Below are 18946 nucleotides of genomic sequence, written 5' to 3'. Positions count from 1 at the left end.
CCTTTTGATGAAGCATCGTCTGACCCAAAACGCGTGGGTTGCTTCGAATCACGTGACTATATGCGTACATAACGGGTCTGTGACGTAATACATGTAATACGCGCATCTAAACCTCTCTAGTAATAGTAATAATACATTGTAATTATATCTGCCTCTTTTTGACTTGTGTTTGAACATAGAGCTCGAAACCGCGGTGTGGTTATACGGAAATGACGTAGTACGTCAAGATAGTCAAACCCCCCTTTTCGGGGGGGGGGGGGATATACTCCCATTGAAAAGATATATTTTTGTGCCAACCAAAGGGGTCTACTGCTATTTGTGCGGTTGAGTGAGTCTGAAATGGGATGCGCTTTTCGCATTTTGTTTGAAAAGGGTTCTCGCGGTTAATAGCTTCCAAATTATTAAAAAGATTTTTGTAGCTTTTTGAAATCAGATGTCCGTTTAATAGTTATATCCCAGAGTTATATGCAGGTACTGTCTGAAAAGGGAAATGTAATTTACCATGGCCATTATTCATGTTTGAAAAGGGATAGACAACACTCTCACCACTTTCCTAGGTGTACGAATACACTCCTCGAGTCCCCGGTGTTTTTCAACATTTCCCGTCGGGTTTTTTTTTTATGTGACACGTTTTGTAAAAACGAATCTGAAACACTTGTATGTGCCTTTTGGTTGGCTCATCTGACTTTGCATTAGTGGCAGTGATTTTGTTTTGAAGTGGTCGAGATGATGTAAACTGCAACAGGAATAGTTGTGTGTGTGTGTGTGTGTGTGTGAGGGGGGAGGTGTAGTCTAAGGCAACCTCGTTTCCGTTCTAACTTGCATGGTGGCATATTACCGGTTTGGACTTTACGACCGACTACAATGTAACAACGATTCGAATTTAATTAAAAAGGCCAGATATTCCAACCCAGATTCTTGTCACCTTTACTATCTGATGGGGTTGGGGTGGGGGGAGTGATATCTCTTGAGCCAGGCTAGTTATATTAGATAGGGCATCACTAATACATCCATGGATAGGGCCATACTTTTATTCTGACAAAAAAAGCTTTTTCACTCGACTATAATGACGTCATCGGCGTGGGCTTATCAGCCTGCCCTCAGTATGAGGGAAAGGGAGATTAGAACGCGCCCACAACGACTGATCGAGCCAGTCTAATTTTTTTTCTCGAGCTCTGCGCATGACCGTTGAAATGGATCCATGGCCATATGGATGAGGATTGGGTATTTATTTTTGAATTTTTAATTGAAAATATATTTTTATCATAGTTTCTTACTTGAGAAATCGATGTGAAACAACATTTACAAAGTCTGTGTTTGATCGTCAATACATTGCAAAAAAAATATTTTAAATTGTTTTTAAAATGTGTAAAAAGTTTGTTATTGTACGTACAATATACAACGACAAAGATTTTAAACATTTATATTTATTTTTTGCAATTTGTAGAGTTACAAACAAGGGCTTGACATATCTTGTTCCCGAATCGATTTTTTGAGTAGGAAGCCATGGTAAAATTGTATCAATTGAATATCCAAAATGAATACCCAATCCTCATCCATATGGTCACTTTAATACGAAATTTGTTTATCCTTTATCCGAATTTGGCCTTCGGCTTGTAGCGGCGTCACGCGACGTCTACAACACATTCTACTATAATCAGATTATTTACCCAAATAAATATAACAGTGGATAAATGGGAAGTCAGGAAATAGCTTACAGCTAGTCTGAATTCACAGCATATGACTCAAAATATATAAATGTATTATGTACACATGATTAAAATTACAAATATACAGTTGATCAGTTTATACTGTGTCAGTAGATGTTGTTTGAAGGTTTGTTTGAAACAATGTATAGAGTTAATAACATTTTACGTTGACAGGGATGTCAAATTTTCCAAATCTTTGTGCTAAGAAATAGAAAATTGACCTTTCATCTTTTAAAAATTGTGTGGAGGGGTGATTAATATATATAGTTTAGTAGTAAAATGACACTCTTTTCTGACTAAAAAACTATAAAGGTGTCATGAAAGGAGATCTGTGACAGAATGGAAATGCCAATGCTCTCTTGTAAAACCCACAAACATATCAATAATTTATGTAATTCGGGTATATACTTTCGGTCAACACTGTCAGAGGTGTCTGTAGCATAGTGTAGGTGTATAGGTGTAACGTCACCAATCACATGGAAACAACGTGGGAATGTACAAATGATGACAACAGATTGAGGACCAGTGACGTAACACTGGAATATTTTTATACAGTTTTTTTTTTATTAAATTGCGATTCTACTTTCCACTATTCCAATTCAAACAATTTTTATAATCAATATGTACAAGATTTGTGTCCAATCAAGAATTGGACAAAATCTAGAACAAAATGAAAATTCAAACATTTGTACACTTTGGGATAACACTGATATTGTGTGTAAATATGTTACTCGACTACTGTGTGTCATGTCTTTTACCTGAATACTGACTTCATGTGCAAATTTGCAACATTCGTAATGCCACAGGATCTGCAAAAATATGATGTTGAACTTGATCAATCTTCTTGAAAAAAAGGAAGTCAACGATTCAAGGTGTATCTGTACCCATTTACTACAGAATCAGCATATAGTTGAAAATCTTTAACTACCCTTTGTTACAGCTCTACTATACAACTCACGAGGGCGTCATATATTGTAAAGGTCTGTTACATTAAACTCTTCAGTATAGAACACACGTTATTCTGTAAAAATAGTGCCAATGGCATTGCAGCATAACTGCATACTTTACCATGACTATATAAACTACTGAACCCGTTGAAGATTACTTGTGTTGAAAATTCTCCGAACGAAAACAGAACCTGACCTCTGAAAATAATTCCACATCAATTTCTTTGGTAAAGTGAAGTGAAGTGAAGTGAAGTTCATTTTTAACAAGAAATTTGGTGATTTGTTTTAAAATAACAAATCTAGTCATTTAAAATCTTTTCCCTCAATATAACGTTTTTCGTGCTGCTAAAAAGTATATCTGTAGTAAACACTTTCCCTATATGTGGCAAAGTTTTTCTTTCTGCTGAAAAAAACAACTATAAATGTCATTGTAATATAAAGCATGATCATGTGTTTCAACTAAGGATGACATTCTTTATGGGATGTGGAAACTGTGAAATAAGTTTATGTATCAATTCAAAGGCATGACCAAAGATTTCTAACCTTCCAAGATCTATGTTGTCATAACAACAGCTATAATCTTGGTCCGATTTATGGGTCAAGTGTGACTGTATTCAGTTGATAACAGAAACTTTTGGTCTACTTTGTGTTGCTGATTAGACCCACATTTAACAGGGCTTCATCAGAGACACAGCACCCATGCAGAGTCAAGGTCAACAAAAAGTGAAGAAAGCTACACATAGTAGTATGTAGTGATAGATGCTTTACCACTTTTTTTTGTTCCAAATTTACCCATTGTTTACATATAAGGAGAAGACTGGACTACGAATGGTTGAAAGGGGTAACTCAAATGTGACTTTTGTGCTACACAGCATCAGAAACCAGGAAGGACATTTTTAGCAGTTTGTTCAAGAAGTCAGATAAGCTATGGTAGTGGAAAAGAACCACTATTAGAGGACTTCACAGATGGTACCAGTTCATGTATAAAACAGGCGTGTCCAAACAGATCTAGTCATTGAAACGTTGAAATGAACTCACAGATGTGAAAATCAAGCAAAGAGGTCTCTGCACACACTAGTCAGTGCAGAATATTGCTAAGTTATTTGTTCCATCCATATCTGGCAACCATTCTTTCAAAGGCTTGTTTAGCTGATGCTTCGTCATAACATTTATCTGCATCATGGTCTAGCTGGGCATTGTTATCCGACATGATTTCTGAACGAATTTGGATTAAAATACTCTAAGGACAGAAAACAAAGAAACGCTGGTCAGTGATTCTCCAGTTAAGTGCACAGAGTACCATCTATAATCAATTTTCTGGTTACAGTCTAACAAGAGTATGATTACCATCTAAACTGAAAAATGAAAGTAAATAAAACATGGGTAAATTTTCAGAGGGTTAACAGGTTGGGTATATTACACTATTGGATACAAACCTTTACCTCTCTGCGTAGATGGAAGTCTAGGAATTTTCATGATTGTGTAGTTATAGCGGTTTTATAAAACTACAAGTGTAGTTGAAAAGAGATTGGGGTTTAGAGACAACCTGTTGGTGAAAATTTACTCAGACATGTTACGATAAGCAGTATAATCATTAGAACTCCTATGAGATGTCTCCTGTAACCATCCTTGTTCTGCACATGAGTGCATTTGATGCTCCTCAATGTCAGTAAACATCCTATGTGTAAACTAAAACCTGTGTTTCAGTACTTCAGGGACTGTTTTCACAAGTAATCCCCTCCAACATTTGTCCCACCTGATTTAGAAGCCAAAGTGCAAGAAGTAAGACCGCCTACATGTAAATTGAGCTACTATCTAAATATAGTGATACAACTGTATCCTTCTTTTCACTTTGATTATATGCATGAAGTACCAAAATCTCACCTCGATGTCATTGGACGGCCTCCATCCCGACTTTGTTAAAAGTTGCATACATATACTGCCACCCACTGTAATGTGACCTGGAATGATTCCAACAAAAGGTAAAGTTACAGCAAATAATGAAACAAAATCCATTCTGTGACACCTGACTTTTTTCGATGATAAAATATTGATTAAAGTATAAGCCTACAAACGTCACCTTCAGTAAAGGTAGAAAGTGATTTCAGTGAAATGTTATTTTCTAATGAATAGGTAGGATCAGTGTTATATCACGCAATATTTTACTTTGTTCAGTCAAGGAAAAAAAGAGAGTGACCTATGGGGTCTTGTCACTATGAATCACTAGACACCCTTAGTTTACAAGTATTTTCTGGCTTAATGAAAAAATAATATTGGGAATCATATAATTCTACTAATTTAAATATAATTTATGAAATATTAGGGAAAATAATGGTGATTTGGAATATTTTTGACTCATAATTTAAGGACTGCAGAACCAGTGATGCTATCATGGCATAGAACAAGCTCAGTATATAATTCATATTTTCTGTTCAAAGAAGATAACTTGTCTTGTGCATGATATAAGTATCTATCTGTGTTCTCACTTTTATGGGGAATGCCAGTGTTGGAAATGAATCTTACAAAGTCATTCTATCAATAGTAGTTTGTATAATTTCGGTAACATACAATTAAAGAAAAGTATATTAAGTTGAAACTTTCTGTTTTAATGACCTGGACCCACATAGTAACTTGAAGTCACTTTTTTTTGCAGATTTAACCTCATCTCTTCTATAATCTGGGAGTACTAATAGTTTTTTTATATTGTGATGTATTGATTTGAATTACTGTGCACCATAAGTTACTGTAAATCTAGCTATTTTCACTGTTGGAAAATTTTGCGATTTTACAGTCTTTAGCTAGTGCTCAAAGAATTACTTTACCAATTACCAGACTGGTGATACATAGTGTTCATGTACAAGAAGGTATTTTAGTCACTACTTATTTTACTAATTACCAGACTGGTGGTACATTGTGTTCATGTACAAGAAGGTATTTTAGTCACTACTTATTTCACTAATTACCAGACTGGTGGTACATTGTGTTCATGTACAAGAAGGTATTTTAGTCACTACTTATTTCACTAATTACCAGACTGATGGTACATTGTGTTCATGTACAAGAAGGTATTTTAGTCACTACTTATTTCACTAATTACCAGACTGGTGGTACATTGTGTTCATGTACAAGAAGGTATTTTAGTCACTACTTATTTTACTAATTACCAGACTGGTGGTACATTGTGTTCATGTACAAGAAGGTATTTTAGTCACTACTTATTTCACTAATTACCAGACTGGTGGTACATTGTGTTCATGTACAAGAAGGTATTTTAGTCACTACTTATTTCACTAATTACCAGACTGGTGGTACATTGTGTTCATGTACAAGAAGGTATTTTAGTCACTACTTATTTTACTAATTACCAGACTGGTGAAACATTGAGTTCATGTACAAGAAGGTATTTTAGTTACTACTTATTTCACTAATTACCAGACTGGTGGTACATTGTGTTCATTTACAAGAAGGTATTTTAGTCACTACTTATTTTACTAATTACCAGACTGGTGGTACATTGTGTTCATGTAAAAGAAGGTATTTTAGTCACTACTTATTTTTGTATTTTTGTTGTCTAGTGAAATTAGCAAAAATAACACTTTAGTGAAAAGTTAAAGGTTCACAGTATTTAGATTTTATTACCCAATAGTTTTATTTGTTCAGCTTAGGAAAATATGAGTGACCTAAGGGGCCTTTGCCACTATGTGTCACTAGACGAATAGTGATAACCCTTAAGTCATGAGTATTTTCCGGTTCATGCATGAAGAAGAATATTGGGGAATAACATAATTATACTGGTGCCAGTAATATCAATGAAAATTGGGGAAAGTAATAGCAATTTTGAACGTTTTGACCCATATTTCGAACACAGCAGAATCAGTGATGTAGACACACGTGTTGTGGTGACATAGAATGACAAGAGTATATATTCCATATCTTTTGTTCACTTTGGCTAGTGCATGATATAATACTTATGGCACAACACTCACTGAAACTACTAATATGATGGGAAAGTGGAACCCCCCCCCCCCCCCCCCCCCATACACTATAAATATGCCTCCCACGCCTGTAAAATCACATGTTTTGAATAATGGGTCAATCTGTTGACAAGATATAACAAATGCCTGGTCATAATTTTCAACTTTGTGTTAGGAACAATACATTCTATAAATATGTATCTATTCATCATATCCAGTTGAGTCAAGGTGGAGACTACCTATATAACATACATGACTCAAAATGTTTGTGTTACTATAGTGACATGCCATTAATTGAACACACTCCCAGAATATTATCATACACTGTCAAATGTCTATGTAGTGGTGCCCCTGAAATACGAGAGGGCTAAGTTGTCCACGCATTGATTTATTTGTAATGGATAAAGCCATGGTCAACTGATGTATCACCTTTGCCCTACATGCACTCTGACATCACTATCCCCAAAGTTGAAGTTTCCTGCATTTTGTTGGGGTACATAAAAGATATATTGCAGATATGTTGAGCCTTGCCACTGCTGTCTGTTCTGAATGGCTGAAGTCCTAAGCTTGGCTGTGATATGACCACTGTCAACCCAGTTATAAATAGGGACCTGATAGGATAATTTACTGTGTGAAGAATGTAATCTTGTGGGCTACTATTAAAGGGGCAGCATGTAGTATATTTTCTCACATCAGGCAGAGTGAGAATGCAGAACAAAAAGTATGGGATTGATCTGATCTCACACTCTGAACCAATGAGTGAGTTAAATTTCACTTTTGTCTGAATAAAGAGGACATGAGAAAAATATGCAACTTATAAGTTATATGAGACTTAATTCCCCATCTAGTGTGATAAATTCTATCTCAGCTCATTGAGGGTGTGGGATTCTGTTAGTCACCCAGGAAGTTAAATATAAAGGCTTGTCTCATTGTAGGTCTGTGTATACATTATAGTCAGGGCTTTGAACACTTGCAGGAAGGCCATTCTAAAAAGAATGTACATTATTTACTTCAATTCATACAGGGCACAATGTTCTTCAGTCTATGTATGAACTAAGAAACTGAATTATACTTGTAAGAAACATAATACATGTCGTGTAAATGAAAAAAAAGTGAGAGATGATAATAGATGACCCACTGTGTCTACCAGGAGTAGATACAGTCTGGTTATGCTTTATTATGGAGACACAGCAGTTTGGTGAATCCATAATACATCATTACACATTAACAACCAAGCTAGGGAGCCATGGTTAGGATTTGGAATAGTATTAGGAGTAGGACCACTTAGGTTAACCTGACTTTTATGGTCAAACAAGTAAGGGCTCTTAGAATGCTCTAATCTACACAATAATCAATAAATGACTCTTTCAAATGTTCAAATGATGTATGTATGAGAATGAATACCTAGCTTCACTTTCTGACTCCCTAAGTAAATACAGCTTGTCACATCAGGCTCCTTAAGTAAATACAGCTTGTCACTTGTGGCTGTCACTTCTGGCAAAATATGGTTGTCACTTCTGGTGCCCTATTAAGCAAATACTGCCTGTCACTTCTTGCTCCCTAAGTAAATACTGCCTGTCACTTCAGAAACAGTCAATATGTCCTCAGACCACTCAGGCCACTATGGTCTGAGATATGTCTAAGTCTGCTGTTGTCACTGCGCCTACACTGTTCATGGCCTTTTAAAATTTATGAATTGGATGTAAAGTTGTTGTTCAAATATGAAACTATATTTTGGATTGCGATTTTTACACATGACAAACAAATAAATCAAAACCTGTACATTTTTCAAAATTCAATATGTCCCTTGATGTGATATATTTCTCTGAAGACACAGTACTAAATCTTTAGGTCTCTATTCAAATGTCCTCACCACCAAATATAAATATACAGTTATGTCAGACACCTAAATACATGTTAGGTTACAAAAATGACAAGTTGTCAATGTTCAATCAATTAAGTTCAGTGAGTTTATGTAAAGGCATGGCCTGCAATGTTTTATTTTATTTTCTCTATTTCCTTCTCTCTTTTTTTTTTTTTTTGGGGGGGGGGGGGGGGGGGGGCGAGATTTTCCTCTTTTGAGTACAGCAAGAGAAGATATATGTGAGATGAATACAGCCTTGATAAAAGATATATATAATGTGATTTCATTTTAGGCCTAATAAAAAAATTTGTGTGATTCCGATTATACTCAATTTTAGAATAGGTGGGGTAGGTACATTTATTTCATTTTTTTTCATTTTTTTTTCATGCATGAGTATCTAGGTTCAGGTTCAGGTAGTTATGTTTTCCATTGTTTTCCATATGGCCTCTGTGTTATAAGTTTCTTCTCATCAGATCTACAGCCATTACAACTTAGAAGAAAAGTTTTATATTGTCTTTTTAAGTTAACCGACGTCAGTTTCAGCATCCACTATTTCTCACGAGACTTCACAATTTTCGTGATTACATTATTTCTCTCTCGAATACATAAAAAAAAGTTTAGGGTCAGCAGTGAAAAACTAGGTGGGGTCAGGTATAAGGAACCAAACAATTTTATTTCTTAGACCTAACATGTATTTACAGAGCTTTCAACACTGAATGTGGTGATCATACTAGCAGTGTAGCATTGTACATTTGATAACACCTAACACAGTCATATAATATATTGTACAGAAGCCCTATAACTTCCTCAAATCCCTGAGGAGCATACAATCCACTGCAGCCTCTATAAGTGCACAGGATCAAATCCATCATATTGCAACCTCTATCCTATCAGGTCCTCATTTATACAGCTGGTTTGACTTGGGCAAAATGGTGTTTAAATCTTCCCCAAGGACTTTAACCATTCAGAAAATGGAAGTGGTGCCAGTGAGGCACGAACCAACAACTTGCAGAGACTGACCCACCCACACTAGCCATTCACCCATTGCTTACCTGTTAGAAACCTAAATCTTGGTCGAATAACTCTGACAAATGGTGGCGCCATAGGATAGTCTTTTGGAAATTTCATTTCTAGTGATATTACTCCAGGCCTCTTGTATTTTGTTGAGTAAATTTGTAGATCCTTTCCTAGTCTGGATTTGGGGTCAAAATCTGTCAATTGCACATCCTGAAAAAATAACCAACATCATTTGTTTGAAATTTAGATATGAAAAACAAATAAAGCCCAGTACATGGTATGTACATTCACATGTATACTCAATCATTAGGAAGAATGCATCCCGGGGAACAATTTTTTTCTGTAAATTGAAGCAGCTTGAATCAACCAAAACTTATGAAACCATGTTTGTGTTCCTTGTTTCAAAGGAATTTGATAGTTAACTATCTTGTTTTCAAGGAAATTGAACAGTATTGCATAGCCAGTGGGCATACATATTGTTTGTAGTTGTATACACAATAAATCAAATCAAATCAAATTGATTTTGGGTCCACACCAAAAAATCCCCCCCCCCCAGCGATAATGATTTCAACCAGTTTCTTTAGTACTTAATATCGACTACTGATCAACTTGTACAAGATGTCTAATAATTGGTATTTTAACAATTTTCAGTGAATATATTGTGGTTGTCAGACAAAAAAATGACACTCCACTTACAATTATACAGTGACAGATTCAAAGCCAAGGCTTTCACTCAAGATTTAAGCTTGTCACTACACTACCTACAGAGAATATTGACCACTAATAACAGTTAATAGCTGACCAATTTTTAGTGACTACATCTTTGGTTACTTGGTAAAACAAATGCCCTAGTTGCACCTAGTACAGGTTTAAGATTTTGTATAGCTTAACCAGATATCTAACATAAAAAAAAATTGATATCATTTAAACCTGACCTGTAAACATTGGCTTATTGATAATCTTATCAATGATGTTGACAGTACACCTACACAAAACAGTCATTGACATTGAAAAGCAGGTATGAACTTTGAACTTTGAACTTTTGTAGGTGTATCATAGTATCTGCTTGACCTTGATTGTTCTTCATGATATGTAACAGTTGTTTTTATTTAGGTTTATTGGGAAATAAGGAATATTGGACCAATACTATTATGTCAATGCTCAGATCACCAAAACAGCTAATACAGGTTTTTGTTCATCTGAGGTCATTGTTAAGATGTCAGTAAGTGTATTTCTGTTTTTAGTAGAAATTTTTTTTTTTTTTTTATTTGGAGTCATTTATTTTTGGTGGTGGTGGTGGTGGTGGTGTGTGTGTGTGTGTGTGTGAGGGGGGGGGTTAGTATGTTAGCCTATACACTTTGCACAACAGAGTTGATATTGGAAGGGCATCGACTATGCACTGAAATGATATGCTGTATAAAAAAGAATAGAGTCTTAATGCATCCATTAATTATTAAGAAAACTACATTTCTTCATTGGATTTTCAGTCTGCAACAAGTGTTTGGTGCTAAAACAAACTAGTAAATATATCAACTAGAGTACTAGTAAACAAAAATAACAAAATAAGGTTTGTATGAAAGTGTAAACTTTTGGTGAGATAAATGTAATGCATACGTATATATGATATGGTGTGTAGGAAAGATGAATAAATGAAATTGATCAAACTATACATATTGATTTTATGTAGAAATGTGTTAAATGATGAAAACCATGTCACCCTAATTAGGGATGTTATTAGCCTCAAATCCAGTCATGTGCAGATTTTGCTCTTGCTTTTCTTCTCTACCATACCTGGCATTTCACTTACGACCTATTGACCTATCTCATAAAATTATGGCTACAAAACAAGCAAAAATTCATATTGGGGTTTTTGATTCTTCCTGCAGTGAGATCATGATGTCAAATAAACTCACAGGTTGAACTTTATGATATAAACATGATAACCACATTGAACATTGCTGCGAGGGAAATTGTAGCTATCTCTAGGTGTGAATGACCATTACAGTGAAATGTCCTGGACAACGAGATCAAAATCCACACATCGACTGAATTCTAGGCTAGGAATGGCAGTAGCCAAGGGACTCAGCAATATCTTGCTTGACATACTAGCTTGAAACATGTAACAACATTTTCAACGCAAGTCTTTGGGTACAGGTGAGGATGTTACGGAACTGGGCCAACTTATAGAATGGTTATTAAGTTTTATCAAAAATGGTTATATTTTCTAAGGGCTGCGACAAAGTAATTTTAATACAATGAATAACTGATATAAAACTTTACCTGGTAAGCAATGGTATATTCAAAGTTTGGTACAATTAATACCTGTGTAATAGAATTTACTACGATATGCATACAACTATAGACAGTGCAGAAAACAATGCAGGTGGGACACTAGGCTGTTAAGGGTGCCCTCATCCATCTGTGACTTGTCTGTGGGTAAATAGCCCAAATCAACAAGCAGTAGAATCTAGGGCTACGGCCTACCCCTCTGACAGACCCCTGAGGGTTGTATAGTACCTTACATGGTCTAGTGGCACACTTGTACTAGTTACAGAATGGTGTCTATTTACTCTAGACAATACAAATCAGATTGAAGCTAGGGAATCTCACCCCTTTCCTACTATGACCCAAACCCTAATCACGACTCCCTAAGCTTGAATACATATGTATATCTATTGTTCATTCAGTCCACTTTTCTACATTGCAGGCATTATTATGATATTGATGTAGTATTACCCTCTCCCAGTAAAATGTCTATCTAGAATAAAATGCTTGGGTGAGTTGTTGGAATACAAAAAAGATTGTCTTCTACAAAATGATCAGTTAGGTGTAGACTTGTTCAAGTTTTTTCACTCTTTGTTTGAGTAAACTTTTTTTTAAATACAAGTGTGTTCTTTTGTGTGAAATAAAGACCTGAGTGAGTGATTGCGAACAGTCAGGTGAACACTAAAATATCAAAATTTACATTTTCCTTTACAAAACTAAAAATGAATAACAAACTCAAAACATTTGAACAAAGTGAGAATTGAAAAAAAAAACCTTCCCAGAGATTGGTACCAGTCTAAGTTTGAAGTACAAATGTAGTAGTATAATAACATCATCATAAAACAGAGCCTCTTCTACGTCATTTTTCAAGAAGCCTCCCTGTCAAGAGGCCGTTGCAAGAGTGTCGTTTTTTGTTGCGTCAGCAGAAAAAGTGTACCCTGGTTTCGGAAAATGTAGTATAAGTGTTGTCAAATGATGTGATAAGAACCTTAAAAATATAGACAACTGCCTGGATATTTGTCACAACTATGAAGTATAGAAAAGACACTAAGTAAACTGAATGGTTTGGTTCTGTTTGTTTATCACGCCAGTTCAGTAGATATAGTATGCAATAAAAAACAAAAGGAACTGTATGAGGGCGCTGTTCAAATGACCACCTTGCTGCAGTTTTTGGTAAGGTGTGAAATGCAATATCAACAAACTCAGTAATGAAAAAAACAAAGGACGCTCCATAGAGAGTGTAATGACTAAACTCTGTACAAGGTTAGAAACAAAGGTAGTTGTGTGAGGGCGCTGTAATAAGACAAATAATTCTGTACTCCATGATGTAAATGGTGTGTAGTGCATCGATCAGGACAGTTACTGTAGCTTTTTTTACTAGTTATAACTTTAATGCGACAAAAGATACAAACATATAAACAGGAACATTTGGGAATCTGGACTCATTTATGCAATGTGTAGTTACTTCCATATCAGTGAAATTGAAATGTCTTCACACCATAGCTGCAGTTTGAAGAATCAAAGAAACCATTAAAACAATGAAAAAACTACAAATTCCTTACCCAAATAAAAAGATTATCCCCTCTTGGGTTGCCTTCAACTCCAAATTTACCCTCAGATTTTTTTAACAGTTTAAGATCTGAAAAGTAAACATTGACATAGGAAATAACATGCATGAAAGCTGTGTTCATTGCCTGCCCAGCAGTTATATATAAATGGACTCTAGGTGGCGCTGTTGTACTGGACGCAAAAAGTTTCGCAGGTGCTCATATTCATGCATTGCAAAATGTTGAAGATCATAACATTCTGCAGCTTGAAGTTGAAGTGACCATATGGATGAGGATTGGGCATCTATTTTGAATTTTGAATTTATAAAACAATGTTTTCATGGCTTCCTACTTGAAAAATCAATATGAAAGAACACAGACTAAGTTGGTGTTTGTCACTCAATACAGTGCAAAAAGCTAAAATATGTGTAAAAAGTTTGTTATTGAAAATACAATAACAAACAAGTTACATAATTATTGATCTTCTGCAATTTATTGAATTACAAACAAGGACTTGGCAGATGTTGACTTTTCAAGTGGGAAGCCATGATAAAATTGTTTTATAGAATAAAAATCCAAAATAAATACTCAATCTCATACATATGGTCATTTTAACATTCCATCATTGGAGTATTCTGAAAGGGTGAAATGACAGAAATTCTAACCACTATAATCAAAGTAAATTACCTATCAAATATGACTGTGGGTTTTACTACTTACTTTAGCTATAGTCAACAATTTAGACTAACTTATGAACACTAACCTACCTACTCTTCACATGTACTACTAAAATAAATTTCTGAACTTGAGTCACAAATTGACTGAAAGGACATAGATCTCATCAAGTGTTTCAATTTATATGCACTTTTGGTACATTGTATGTTGCCCTCCCTGTTTAGGTAAAGACTAAAGCCTGTAGTTTGCTAGGGGTATGAATAATTGAATCCTGATTGGTTGGAGGTACCAGCCATCATGGCATAGACAAACTTCATACTGATTGGTAGGATTTAGATCCATTGTAGCAAATACAAAGCTGGTTGGAAGCTATTGGTACTGATAGAACACTGATCTTGATTGGTTGGAATATAGTCACAAAACCAGCAGACATGAAGTTCTTGCTGATTGGTTAGAAAACAATATCTACTGTAACAGGCATAGAAATAAGTCCAGGTTGATAATCATTAAAATCAAAGAAAATTTTTGTTTTCTAGAAAATATTTCAGTGTACATGTTCAAATATACTGTTTTCACACACACAAAAAGACTTCGCAGGGGTAAAATTAGCATGAAATTCAAGTCCTTTTTTGTATACAATTACAACAGAAAGACTTCAACATTGATCGTTATCAACAGCTATAAATTTGACTGTGTGTCAATATGTCTTTACTCTGACCTGTTACAAGTCTGTGAACTGCTACAGCACTTCCATCTCCTGTAAAGAAATCCTCTGCAGTCATCGATTCATCTTGACTGAAACAAAACAAACAGAAAAAGGGTCTAATAAGTACAGATTGGTAAGTAAGCAGTAGTACAGTTGTCTTGAATGAAACAAACAAACAAACAAACAAACAAACAAACAAACAAATAAACAAACAAACAAACAAACAAAGAAAAGGTCCAGTAAGTACAGATTGGTTTTGGTGACATTCAGAATGCCACTTATGTAAGTCATAACATGACTTGGACACAAATATGGTAACTTCTTCCTTAGCAAGTCCACAGAACAGTGGATTGACTGAATGACTTGACTGACTGACTGACTTGACTGACTGACTGACTGACTGACTGACTGACTGACTTGACTGACTGACTGACTGACTGACTGACTATAATAAACACACATTTGTAGGAAGCTACAAATATGGTTAAATTCCCCGGTATAATTTAGAATTACCATGATTTGTATATTTAGATGTTATTTGCCAATATTATTCTTTGCTCAGCCAAAGAAACTACATGTATGAGTGACCTAAGGAGGCATTGTCACTACAAGGTGCAAGACAAGTAGTGACAAAACCCTTAGGGCATGAATATTTTACAGTTGACGGAAGAAAAATATTGGAGAATAACATACTTATACCAGTGCCAGTAATATCAAAGAAAAATCGGAGAAAGTAATGGCAATTTTGAATGTTTGAGTTATATTTTGAACACAGCAGAACCAGTGATGTAGACAGTTGTTATCATGACATAGAACGACCTTTTGTTCACCTTGGCTTGTGCATGGTATAATCTACAATGAATGAACACTGCAGTGATTAACTCATGTACAAAAATCTGAAAATTAAGTTTTCAAAAAGAGATATTGAATCTCTCCTCTCATATGGGTGAGTGAACAACCAACAACATGCACTGAGTCCGGCATGGTAAGTAGTAAAATATAATTACAACTACAATTCCTAGTAGCAACGTTTGACAGGGTAATAATATGACAGAACCCCATGACGTGTGAGTGCAAGTATGGCATACTCAGGGTATTTGCATGAATGCTTGCAGTGTTCTCTACGTCTTGACTTTCACGAGTGTAGCGAGGGAAAGTGCAGTAGAAAACACTGCAGGCACAAGTGCAAATACCCCTGAGTACCCACACTGGAAATCACGTCGCATGGGGTTCCATTATTTATCATTACATATGTTTATCTGAAACGGTGAATTTCCATAAAAATCATAAGAATTGCACAGTGCGATTTCATGTGTAGTGAATGACCATGTCCTCATTTGCATATCATTTGCATGCATGTATGCAATAATGTTTTCGGTATTCTGTACTGCAGTGCAAACACCACTAGTATTTGCACGCATCATTGCAAGCAATCTGTGATACATAATGTAATAATATACATGTATGGGTCAATCTACATAGTGTGTAATATAGAATCACCTGTCATGTTTTTCCTCCGTAACAGCTGCTGTTGCACAGTCCTCATCATCCATAGCATAATAATCATCATCACCATCCATGTCATCATCTTCATAATCAACATCTTCATCATCATCTTCCATGCCTTCATCATCACTGTCATTTGATGCTTGGCATAATACCTACAATGGACAATGGTATTGAATAATTTTGTGTGTTGCATCCCCACATTTTGGCATACTGATTATTAAAGTTAAAGCAAACATGGTAATGAACCTATATGTAGTCTTGGTTACCCAGACTCTCACTAATGGGGGCTCTACTACGAGACCACCCACACAATAGTCTGGGGGGAACATAATCCCAAATCATCTGCACCGAAAGTCACACAGCACATTTCTTTAAAGTCACGAAAAAACTGGTTTATGAGTAAAGCTCAAAATTAATGGTTGTCTGCTTGCTCGGGGCAAGTTAAATATACTGCTGGGCAAGTAGATTTTCATTCTCACTTGCGGCTGCCCATTTGCGCAAGTAAAATATTTGTGTCAATACACAAATGACCATTCTTCATAGTTTAAGATGTATCAGTTGCTTGAGACATGCAAACCTGTCACGAGGATCATGCTACATGCAATTCTGGATGTAAAGTACTAGTATTACCAAGAATACACTTCTGTGGGAGAGAGATCTGGTGCAGGCAATTGCTAAATTACATTTCCCCACTCTAAAGTTGTATTCTTATAGTAAGAGGTTAAAGGAAACCTATCACACTATCCATACGCTATCAACTATTGTAACAATGTCAGATGAGTTAATTCCATCAAGTTTAAAGTTATCTTGTGCCAATTAAAAACACTAATGATTATAGCTTTGAAATGTAAATATCTTTTAAAAAAATGTCTGTCTTTATTTTCAACTCATTCAAATGTTGTAATTTCTGATGTATGTATGATCAGCAAACTCAATCTGTAGATTAAATGGTCTGGGTAAATATTCCCCAAAAACCTACATGTAAAATCTAAGAGACATATTTGCAAGATGGAAGATTTAAAAATTGAAGTGAGAGATGCTTCACTACTGATATTTCTTTGATCATTTCAACATTGTTGTCATTTCTAATTGGCTGAACAATCCATCATTTCAAAGTTTTATGATGAGAAAGAATTTCCAAAGCAAATATTACACTGAAAAGTGAGTTCTTACTGGTCTTAGTGACTTGGCTGTTTTATCAAGTACTTCTTTCAATGTCTTCTCTCCACAGGAGGAAATATAATCCTGGACCTCAGTCAGGTATACTAAACATACTTCATTATCACTCCATACATGCTGGTAAAAATAAACAAACAAAACATCCAATGTGAATAAAACTACATCAAATCATTCTAGATCAATGCATGATAAATCAGCTGAACTTACCATGGAGGGCTTAAGTTTCTTTTTCCATATATTTTAAAAACAAAGACATTGAAAATAGCACGGAATTAATCAATGTGTGTGTGTGTGTGTGTGTGTGTATGGATGGATGTATGTATGTATGTATGTATGTATGTATGTATGTATGTATGTATGTATGTATGTATGTATGTATGTATGTACATGTATGCATGTGTGTATGTATGTATGTATGTATGTATGTATGTATGTATGTATGTATGTATGGATGGATGGATGTATGTATGCACATGTATGCAATGCATGTGTGTGCATGTCATTGACTATATATGCATACTGACATGCATGTATTTGCGTGCATGTGAGTGTCTGTCTGTCTGTCTGTCTGCCAGGGTGTCACATAGCATAGTGTATTTCTACTTGACTCCTGAGTACACAGTAAAGGTACAAGGAAGAAAGTCACATCAATACCTTTGCTACCTGTCGTCTCTGACCACTTTTTGTGTGGGACCTATTTGTCAGATACATCATAGACCCTAGGGTCTATGGATACATACACAATAACTTCAAGTTCATTTATTAGGAATAAAGTCCTGTTTGCAAGTCGGGACTAGATTCTGAAAATATCTCATTTGTAATTCGAACAATGTAAGAATCGAGTACTATTAGAAGTCCTGTCAGTCCAAACTGTTGTACACTACTATATACAAGGAACTATATTAGTATATATGTATAAATTATAAATTAGAATTTATATGCCGGAAGACATAAGATAGCTATGATATTGCGCGATCTGGATACCCTTCTCTCCGGGCCTTCTATTCAGCAAAAGATCTATATTCAGTACAATTTATGACTTTAATGAAAACTTACAAACGATTTCTGTCCTGGTTCAGGACAGACGACGAAAAATGAAACATCTCCGGACGAAAATACTAAACGTTGTTCGCTGTCGTCAGCTAATACAAGTTGAAACGATGTTGCACCTGCCCAATCCTCTGCTGTTTTCTTCTGACTTGCGAAATCCATGATGACTTTAAATATCGTCCTTCCACGTGAATGTTGTGTCAACCGCCAGTAGAGATTATCACGTTTCAAAAGTGACAAGCAGAGAGTGGAGTGTATTATTTCACCTGTTTGCGAAACCAGGAAGTGTTTTGTTTCAGCTAACGGAGAAGTCTCGGTAGATCTCACTGTGCGCGAGAGTTCATATGTTTGACCAATCAGCTTGCATTTCAAAGAAAAAGATGGCAGCTTCCATATGAAGCACCGTGTTAGACGTCTGGTCCAAATTGTTTTTGCATTTTAGGCTAAACTTTGAATATTTTAACTATCTAATCTACAAGGGACGTGCGATAGAGTCACTTGATT

At 35.5% G+C, this 18946-nt stretch overlaps 1 protein-coding gene across 1 annotated transcript; it reads right to left on the bottom strand.

Moving 5' to 3' along the window:
* Positions 1 to 3357: 3357 nt before the first annotated feature.
* Positions 3358 to 18715, bottom strand: LOC144438074 (ubiquitin-conjugating enzyme E2 Q1-like). Its single transcript, XM_078127105.1, has 8 exons — positions 18449 to 18715; positions 17387 to 17509; positions 16205 to 16365; positions 14717 to 14793; positions 13339 to 13415; positions 9547 to 9721; positions 4541 to 4617; positions 3358 to 3896 (listed from the first exon to the last, which is right to left on the bottom strand). Exons 1-8 carry the CDS (start codon positions 18602 to 18604, stop codon positions 3756 to 3758), a joined length of 987 nt encoding a protein of 328 aa, XP_077983231.1. The 5' UTR covers positions 18605 to 18715; the 3' UTR covers positions 3358 to 3755.
* Positions 18716 to 18946: the final 231 nt, after the last annotated feature.

The sequence above is a fragment of the Glandiceps talaboti genome, chromosome 7, assembly GCF_964340395.1.
Source record: "Glandiceps talaboti chromosome 7, keGlaTala1.1, whole genome shotgun sequence".
NCBI classification, from domain to species: Eukaryota; Metazoa; Hemichordata; class Enteropneusta; family Spengelidae; genus Glandiceps; species Glandiceps talaboti.
Note: the sequence above shows the minus strand (reverse complement) of the source record. Positions and strands in the feature narration are given on the sequence as shown.